The sequence below is a fragment of the Tachypleus tridentatus genome, chromosome 7 (assembly GCF_004210375.1).
Source record: "Tachypleus tridentatus isolate NWPU-2018 chromosome 7, ASM421037v1, whole genome shotgun sequence".
Classification (NCBI taxonomy): domain Eukaryota; kingdom Metazoa; phylum Arthropoda; class Merostomata; order Xiphosura; family Limulidae; genus Tachypleus; species Tachypleus tridentatus.
In genome coordinates this window covers 174714528-174724784 of record NC_134831.1, presented here as the reverse complement: position 1 = coordinate 174724784, position 10257 = coordinate 174714528, and the positions used below count along the sequence as shown (strand labels likewise).

At 40.7% G+C, this 10257-nt stretch overlaps 1 protein-coding gene across 2 annotated transcripts; it reads left to right on the top strand.

Moving 5' to 3' along the window:
• The first annotated feature begins 5048 nt into the window (after positions 1-5048).
• On the top strand, positions 5049-8624 carry LOC143257289 (putative oxidoreductase TM_0325). Of its 2 annotated transcripts, none has more exons than XM_076515735.1 (5): positions 5049-5327; positions 5642-5721; positions 7127-7266; positions 7617-7709; positions 8498-8624. In XM_076515735.1, the coding sequence occupies exons 2-5, from the start codon at positions 5664-5666 to the stop codon at positions 8585-8587; spliced, it is 381 nt and encodes a 126-aa protein (XP_076371850.1). In that variant the 5' UTR covers positions 5049-5327; positions 5642-5663; the 3' UTR covers positions 8588-8624. The 2 variants fall into 2 exon arrangements, with proteins under 2 accessions (XP_076371850.1, XP_076371851.1); XM_076515736.1 differs by lacking the exon at positions 5049-5327 and adding an exon at positions 5359-5426.
• Positions 8625-10257: the final 1633 nt, after the last annotated feature.

Here is a 10257-nt window from a genome sequence, read left to right as displayed (position 1 = left end):
AGACCAAGTTGTTCCGAGCAAACGAGATGACGTACTTAAAGACAGTGAGTGTATCTTGGAAGGAAAAGCCAGATGGCCGGGAACAGGGACCGATTTGTGGTACATTATGGTCTCCATCGAGAGCGGCGGGACCCAAAAAAGACGAGCAACCCTTTCCCACATCTCTGCCAACGTCAAACAGAGGACCAACCTGTGCAAGACAGGTTCCACCTTGAGTGACACACTGGACACAACTCAGTTGCACAAGAGTTCCACAGGTATGAACACCTCTTCACTGACAGGATGTTATGCACAACACGCCAGTTAAAAGCCAAGAGGTAGCTATCAACATGGTGCAGCACAATGCATTCCCAAACAACGTCCCACGGCAGAGCAGGGTGGTGTTGCTCGATCCTATGGGTACATTCGGCGACCAGCAGGCGGTAGAGGGAACGGAGTCCGTTGGTACATTGGCAGACACGGGACGACACCGCCGGATCGCCGCAGCAGCGTCGACGTACCAAGAAGGAGGGTCAAAACACAGAGGTGGCTGCAGGCTCAAAGGCACACCAAAGAGCCTGCATCTCATGGCAACAAAGAAACTCGCGAGGTGGCAACAGGGGTGACTCCCCAAATCAGACAACAAAATAAAACAGACAAAAGAAGGGAAGGACACTAGGCTCGGATACATGGGATGATAAGACCACCTCTGCGAGGCGGCAGCGTCAAGGAGAGCCGAGACACCAACTCATGATTTCCACCCCACAGGAATGCAAAGACATGGCAGTCGATGGCTCCATCAGTGCAGTCATCCAGATGAAGGACAGACCAAGGGAGGATCCTCCTCCTCACCACCTCTGCCCTGTCATACAGTTTAAAGGACAGTAGTGTTAATTAAACACAGCCGAACCAACACGCTGAACCACCTTTCCATGCAGTTCCAGGGCCCGCGAGAAAAGAACTCTCAAGCAAGTGATCGGGTAGGGTGTCCAATCCAGACCAAAGGATGAGTCAGCAGACGAGGCCCATTTGCAAAATTCCTGTGCACGAGACTGGGGAACATTCAACTGGGCAGCACTGGCTCGAGAGTAACGATGGACGATGGCGAGCACTGAACCTAACAATGTGAAGTTCTTAAGGAACAGGTTTACATTGTCCGTATGCGCGACATACGTCACGCACGAACCCCAGCATCTGGAAGCCACGCACTGATACAGAGTGGTACAGATGAGAGAGCAGGCACTCTATAACCAACACATAATGTGTTGGGGACAATGGGCAGCCCTGACGAACCGCATGAAGATGGGAAAGGAGGACGTCAGGTAGCCGTGAACCAAGAGCCTGCTCGAAGCAAATGCATACAAGGCTTGCACGTAGCATACAAAAACTGGAGAGAGGCCACACCTACCCAGAACGAACCACAGAAACCTATGGTGAACTCGATCAAAAGCTTTGCTCTGATCGAGGGACACAAAGACCACAGGGATATCCCGATCCGTGATGTAATGGAATAGGTGCCTGAGAAGCATCAAATTTTGTTGGATATTTCTACCCCACATATTACAAGTCTGAGTGAAGTGGACCAAAGAAGGCATGACCGCACCTAAATGGGACACAGGACCAAGGAGATTGGTTGCACCAGCTGGTCGTGAAAGGAAGGGTCGAGGGAGGGCAAAAACCGAGTAGTGTCATCCCACAACCTCTCGTCCACGGGCGAGGCCAAAAACAAATGGCGATAGCAGCCGAAGCACGCGTCCAGAATGTCTGAGATGTCAGATGAAGACTGACCATTCTCCAACACCAGACTGGAGATGTGTCGGGTCTTAGCCATCTCCCGTGCCTTGCACAGCGGAACTCTGGTGGCAGTTCCGGGATCGAGCGACTTGACCAGACTAGATACACTCGCTGCACGGAACAGCTTGGAATAATCCAAATCTATATCCCAATGTAGTGTGTCAATGTTTGAGAGGACTCAGCGATCTGTTGAACCGTCACAAAGCAAGGCAGCCAAGTTGTCCTGCAAGGCTAGGCGGCGAGCCCGCGAAAGCCGCATGCCAGCTTACCTCAGCAAGGAGGCACAGGCTTCATTGAGATCCGCCCACAAAGACCCAGTGACAGACTCAACAGAACAGAGCTCCCGAGCAAGATTAAGCAAAGCGTCTTCAACCTCATCCTCGGCAAAGCGGGAGACGTTGAGCGGCCACACACCGGGGCCCCGAAAATGCAGACAAAATCCCGGAATGTGGTGAGAAACGCCCAATGGTCAGACACGTAAAACGAGACATCCCCAACCCGATAAACAGCAGCCCTGCCAAGGCTCTACCGAAGTCCAGATGTCACATAGAACCAGTCAAGGCAATAAGAAACCCCTGATCAGTCCAGGTAGCCACAAAGCAGATCCGTGCACTGCCCGCTAGACATCGGAAAAGTTGAAACTGACAGTACCGCACGCAGAGACCACGTATATCGAACACTAGAAAGAGGATCACCCCAATCTTGTCGAGGTGAGGATCCAAAACACAGTTGAAATTGCCACCAAAGACGATATCGGCCTGTGTAACCATGAACCTGTCCAAGCCCGAGAAGAAGGCTTTGCGCTCCTTAGGCTGGGCAGGTGCATAGACATTCACAAGCCGAATCTTACGACCCTCATTGACAACATCAACGTACACCACCCGTCCCTCAGCTTCACTAAGTGATGCGAGGATGGTCCGATTAAAATGCGGATGGAAAAGAATCCCCACCCCACGTGAACGTGTAGTACCAAACAACCAGAAGGCATGGACAAGGTAACAGGAGGAAAATGTAAAATGTACCTCCGAGAGGCAAAATGGACCTCCTGCAAAAATATAGCGACAATCGCAAAGTGGTAGAGCAGGGAGAATGGGTAGCATTGCTAAACAATACTACGCATCCCCGGATGTTCAGAGTAAAGCAGGAAAATCCCATCAACCAAACAGAGGGGAACACTCAGTGACGCTGATGCTTCGACAAAGTTGGTAGAGGCAGGGGAGCATGTGGCCTTAAGAGGCCACCCGACCCCACCCTCCTCGCAGGAGCGGCCGCCGACATCCGACCACCGCCGCTGCACATCGAGGAACATCCAGACTAAAGTCGGGCAACACAATGAGACTGCAAGGCCCCCGCACCTCCTTACTGTCCTCATTCAATCAGGAGAGACAGGGAAGACTGGGGAAGTCCAACAAACTCAAGAACGAGCTTGGAGACGGCAGCTCGTCCAAATTCGGGGTCTGCACCTCAGTGGAAGGGGCCAGAACAAACCCCAGAGCCAGCGCCGAGATGTCCCTCAGAACCACCAGCCTCAGTTGCACCAGCAGTGGAAGCCAGGGCTCCTCGGAGTCCCCGACCACCCCACTAACCCATCTCGAACAGGGGCAGGACCCTCCTCGGAGGGATCCTCCCCAACACTTACGTCGGTTCCCTGTGCACACATTTGGTTGCGACTGTTGCGCCTCGTGTTCTATCTTTCACACTGTCCCATACGCCGTCAACACGCACTTGATGACGTCATGGGGCATCTCGAAAGGGGCCGACCGGAGGATGATCCACTTAATGTTCTGCCCGACTGGCTCCACAGGCACACTTTGGTCCCCAAGGAAAGTCTCCTGGTTCAGCAAGCGACGGGCATGAGCGGCCGACGCCAGCGTCGCCGCGTAGCGCCCGCTGCCAAAATGCTGGAGGCACTCAGTGAGGCTACCCCAGACAGCTGCGTTCAAGGCATCAAAACCGCCGAGGGTAGCGAAGCCGCGGGCACCACTAATCTGACAGACCGCGGCCGAACAGAGTATGGTCGGATGGCAGTGGCCATACTGACCTGCACTGCACAGTCCACGCACGCACACACACATCCAAAACAGCTGCTAAGCAGAACGGGACCCGCACACCACACGACCAAGACACAAGGTCGACGGTAAACACGATACGGCACCCGGTAACAAAACAACACAAACACCAGTAACGAGGCACGGCAAATAACGGCACGACAAACCACGAAGTGAGCAGGACAAAGAAGTGTCACGAGTACGCACTTCGACGGGAAGAAGCACACCAAACTAAATGTCTGAGGTTTAAATATGGCAAGCCTCATTCATAATGCTGAGTAACGATCTTCTAATCATGTACACCTGGTGTGATACACCTGTGTGTGAGTTGAGCCATTTTAAGTGTGAGGGTGTCCTAACTTTTTCCTCAGAATATGCTGTAGAGGAGTGGGGCAAACTTTCTTCAGACCGATGTCAGAGACTGGTAGATGGCTACAAGAAGCGTCTCACTGCAGTTATTTCAGCCAAAGGGGTAACACTAGCTATTAGGGGTAGAGTGTCTTAACTTTTCCTCAATTAGAATATGCATCTTTGTAAAATTACGTTTACACAATGTCTTGAAAAGTGTTTTCTTCAGTTTTAATTGTTTAGTTATATTCCTATAATCTCTCAGTATTATTGAAATTAAGATTAAATATCTATGTATTCAAAAGTGCTTCAAAAATACACAGACTTTATAGGTTGTCCTAAGTTTTTCCCATGACTGTATAAAGCTCTGGGACGTAAAGTACACCCTGCTTCCTGTACAAGCTGTTTATTTATTAAAATAAAGTTACGTACGATAACCAAGCTTTGCTAGTAGAGGTATGTGAGCAGAAAGCGACCATATACAACAACCACTGACTGTGTAGAAGTGTATGAAATGTTTTTTGCAGATTCATCTGTCTATGTACTGTTATTCTACACCTGGAAACAAATCACGTGATAAGTTAAAGCTAACTTTTCCGGTAGACTAGAAGACTCTCATATATAACCACTGACGGTGTAGAAGTGTTGAATTTTTTTCAGTTAAATCTTGCATTTCGATCTCTCAGATCAGAATCACTCCCATGTTCACTTTTCGTGAAGACGCATAATCTCCTGGTGGTGTAACGTACAAACGTTAGATAATTAAAGGAAGTAAACTGTTATGTAAAACCTTCAACATTTTATTATCAAATACTAATGGATCCATCCTCCAGTTTTCGTGTTTTTTTGATCACCAGCTAACTACATAGAGTTGTATCTCATGGTGCAAGGTGAATCTGGTAAAAACGTTGTAATTAAAACTATTGAACACTTCACATTCCATTATTAAAAAGTTTAAAGTAATCTTTTATCAGTCACGTGGTTTATGAATGTTGTAGATAGAACGGAAAGTTACAAGAGAAGATTAACATTTTAAATTGAACCTCATCAACCAATCAGTAACTAGAAGCTTCCTTGATTAAAGAACCAGCAGCCAGCAGTTTATTTGACTGTAAAGGTAAAGAGATGTACAAACAGTCTGAAGTCCACTAATTCCTGGTAAGTCTATTATTCTGCATGAAGTAATGTGATATATAAATCTATATGACAGAAAACTTTAGTGAAGCTTAATATTTGTCATAAAAATATTCTATTTATGTAAGAATATATAATTTGTTTATTGTGTTCTCTCTCTTGCTATAGGTATTAGACTTGTGTTATTGTTTGAAGGTTATTCATATTTAACACAATATAATTAAAGCTGTGTGGTGTTTTTGCTGTTGTTTTGTTTTCTCAAACTAACATTTTTTAAAACGGAGCCATACGTTGTTAGGACCTGAGAATAAAATTGTATGTTGCTGTTTGTTTCTCAGATTACTTGTATAAACATATAGGATGGCAACCTCTATATCTACAGATAAGAAACTTGACCAGAAGGTGGCGATAATCACAGGTATGAAAATTATATAATAAAACATGTTGTATGTCCTCTTACCGTTACCATTCTAACTGTACATCTGATAACTAATTCTCTATCCATTATCAAACAATTAAAACTGTTTTATAATAAACGTATTAAATATGCTTTTATTTCACATTGTTGTATTTGTGAAATACTGTGTAAAAATATTTTCCTTTATTTTTCAAACAGTCTCGTTTGGATGACAGGAAACAATATCTAAACGTTGTACATTTTGTACACAAACGTTTGTAATTGAAACAATAAATTTAAATTGTCGTTATGATAAAATGATAACTGGTATATACTTATGGTTTATACAAAACGTTACATTTGGACAGTTTTAGTCTGAATAAACTTGTTCCTGGTAAACGACCTTGGCACCTCTATACTAATGTGTTTTACTATATCTAGTGCCTCATCAGTTTATTTTATTAATTTATATTGTATAAGAAACGAATGTTTCACTACATTTTAATGGCTACAGATTAATGTTGTAGCTGATTTTAGGAATAAACAACTTAATTAATATAATCAATTTTTATTGTTTGTCATTTAACTCAAACAAAAGCCAGTGTGTAATATCAACTCTTGCATGAGCTCATGAAATAAAAGGATTCATGAAAAGTAAAATGCATTTATTCAAATAGAATAGTTCAATTATTGTTTGCTTTTTATGATTTTAGTGACGTAGGTGCAAGAGGTCTATGAGGGGTGATGGTGTCGTAAGAAACTTTTAAGTATAATGAGAGTCAAGCTTAAAGTGAAGATGTAGCCTGGATCACCTAGCTCTAGAAATTTTAAATTAAGAAATATTTTTCCAGTTTTGTTGTTTATACATTTCGCTTTTACTATTAATTCGTTACGAATTCGTTTCATAAATGATCTTAATTCTGATTGGCTCATAATTGAATTGACTAACGTTTGACTGCATCGATTACACTTTACTAGCTCTTTATTGGTCAAGGTTTATTTCACAAAATGTATTTATTTCAGTAACTTATGAAATGCAAGGTTAAGGTAAGCTGTGGGGTTGAGGTGGTTTTACCTACCACGTCTTTTGTCACGGGCTGTACCCTAGTAATAAAATAAACGTCTAATACAGGGTTTCCCAACTGCTGGTCGCGACCCCCCAAGGGGTTGCGAAGCCTTGGCAGGAAGTCGCGTAGCCTTGTTAGAAGTTGCTTGGGATAACATTAATTTTATTTCATCAATTACATTTTCATGTCGCGAATGCAAAAGGTTGGGAACACCTGGTCTAATACAATAAATTAAAATAAACAACATTCATATTAATATTGATGAACTAAGTGTTCATTATTTACATGTTTGTTTGAAAGCTATAAACTCTTTCTTCTTCTACAAATTAAGATACTTCAGTGGATATTTAAACATTTAGGTGCCAGTTCAGGGATAGGTAGAGCCACTGCTGTGTTGTTCTCACGCCTGGGATCGAAGCTAGCTTTGACTGGAAGGAACCAAGAACATTTGACAAAATCTGCTGAAGAATGTGAAGCAATTTCACCTTATAATCTAAAGGTTTGACAAAACATGATATAACATAGAAGTATTTAATACAAAAGAAATGTTTAGATAAAAATCAGAAAAAAACTATGTTCACTCTCCAGATATACATTTATATTCATAAATATACTTAATTATACTTAACTTGTTTCAACCCAGAATATTTGTTTACTAACAGACACAAATATCTCTAAACAAAGATATCAAATAACAAAAAGTTCCAAATATTAGATTCACAAACGTCTAACTCAAGTGAAACGTGGTTAGTAAACACGTTTAATTCAACAGTTTGTTGTGATACACATAACTCAGTATTTTGATTCCTGTTTTCTAACTTAAAATGTTCACTTTCTTTTGTATTTCAGCCTTTGTGTATCGTCGGTGATTTAACCATAGAATCAGATATTGAACGGATTATGAAGTCAACAATTGATACCTACGGAAGACTGGATATTTTGGTGAGTTTAGTTATTACAGAAAATAAAGATTAACACATTACGTCTCTACCATAATTAATTTTTCTGTCATTTTAGTCCATTTCTTAATCATTTGAAGGCTAGTGTTCCATTATTATTTGTGGTCAAAGTTTAAACCTGGCAGGCCTACCTTTTAAGAGGAATATAAAAAATTTTAACTAAAGTATTTTAGTTAGCCTGTGGTTACTTTTATGTATTATATTTTTGTCCGAGTGAATTACAAATTCTTTTAGAATAGCCAGTGACTTACTACTGTGCTAAAGCCTTCTCTAGGTTTAACAATACAGTTAAATACTAAAAACATAAACAAAAAACAATCTTTCTTTTGAAGGATGAAACGCTTTTCATATTTTAATAATATGGGACACATTTTGTAATGAAGTATTTCTTAAAATTAAACTATACTTGTAAATAACTGCTCTTTAATTGAAGAGACACAGAAGGATCAGATATTCCAAACTGGATGTGGTTACAAATCACGATATATAATCACAATCTGTACTCATTAAAAGTAAGAGGTAGGGAGAAAAGAGAAATTACATCAAATGAAGAGATCATCACAGCGCTTTTGCCTGGTAACAAATTCAATCAGCATCAGGAGCTTCTGTCCTAACCCTAACAGATGGCAAAGCACTAGAATCCAAAATGTCTAGAAATCTGTGATACAGTTAATACATTACACACCTTTTATTTTCGAATCTAAAAGATTCATATTAATAGGAATATAAGAGGAAAGTAGGAACATTAAGAATGTTTTGGTTTTATGTCAGGTTAACAATGCCGGAATAGCAGCGTTGGACTCAGCTGAAGATGGTTCTTTGGCGACACTAGATTTGGTGTGGAAAACTAATGTTCGGTAACAAAGCTAGCAACTAGTAGTTATATAGAGAAGTAATTAAAATATACACATAATACACAATAACATGTATATATGTAGACAAACAAGGAGAGGACTGTGTGTATATACAATTTGTAATTAATGCTGTATATATATATAGTAGGTATTTGTTTCCTCATTAAGTACAAAAGGCTATCTGTTTTCTGGCCATAACGGGTAATGAAACCCGGTTTCTAGGGTTGTAAGTCCATAGAAATACCGCTATGTCACTGGAAGGTACACAGTAGTTACATAGGAAGAATAAGGAAATAATTAACACATAATAGATTCATACAAATCTATCAGGTTACTCAGTGTTGTCGAGCTTTTTAAAACGACAACAACACTTACTCTCTGTTTCCCCGTTCCATATTTCGGAAGGTAGAAAAATATTTTTTTTTGTGAACTTATGAAAACAAAAGTTTAGGTTTGATTTTTGAAAGTAAAGTACCAAACTGTTTTAAATCAGGGCTTTCTTATTAACAATGTTTTTGGTTTTTCTTCACTGGCAAGAATAAACAGGCCCTCATGGAGAATATTTAGATTATGTTGTACACGTGTTAGTACCCGTTCTGGTGAACAGGATAAGCTTACTTCTGTTTCTCACATTCTCCGTCATTCTTCCACGAATATTAAAATTTTAAACGTAAATATGTATTTAATATTATTTTCAATTTCCTTTAATGTAAATTTAATATGTTTTCATGAATGTGTTACTGTACTCACTTTATGATATTCATGTATGAAACACACTACAAACAAAGTGTAATATTTCACTTTATAATGTATCATAAGAAAAAGTCAACTTCCAATATCTAACCATCTAGAGGAAAATAAAGTAAAATAAAATACATTGGTTCACTTGATTTTATCATAACAAGTGTGATAATGTAAACCTTTTTAATTTTACGTAATGTATTTTATGGTAGACACCGCTATTTCATTTTATACATTAGGCCTATTGTTTTCTTTTTCCCTCACGACATTCTAATTCTGCATATATTTTTCTCTGCATGAGTTAAATGTTTAGATAATCATTTGGAAATGAATTGACCTGCAATTAAATGTTAACTAAAACTTACACAAAATGACAACTCTGCATAGAAATTATTCATGCCTGTATATCTGTTAATGGTAAAAAAATACCTGTGTGGGAAGCAGACGATAGACGTGTATCAACTTAAAATTTGTTTTTGCGCAGTTTCCTGTGTGAGTAGTGTGACTCGCGTATAGAACGCAGCGGAAAAATAAAAAGCCAAGCAACAAACAAACAAACAAATTTTGAAAAGATATGATATCAGTCTAAATACTAGCTGGTGAAAAGTTTAAGTATTACCAAAAAGAAGTCTTAAACATGGTAGGAAATACCCAACAAGTGAGTGTCAGTAATAAGTTGCACGGGCCGTCATTGCGAATAACTTCAAACATTCGCTTTGGCATGGTCGATAAAAGCGTTTGCAAAAGGCTGGCTGGAATGTTATTACAAGTGGTGAAGATGGCATTACGAAGATCATGCACTGTTTGAAATTGACGTCCATTTGTATAGACTTCCCTTGCTATCCATCCCCAAACATTTCCAATGGGGTTCAGTTCGGTCGAACACGCTGGATGGTCCAAAAGAAACACGTTATTCGCCATGAAACAGTCCTCTTT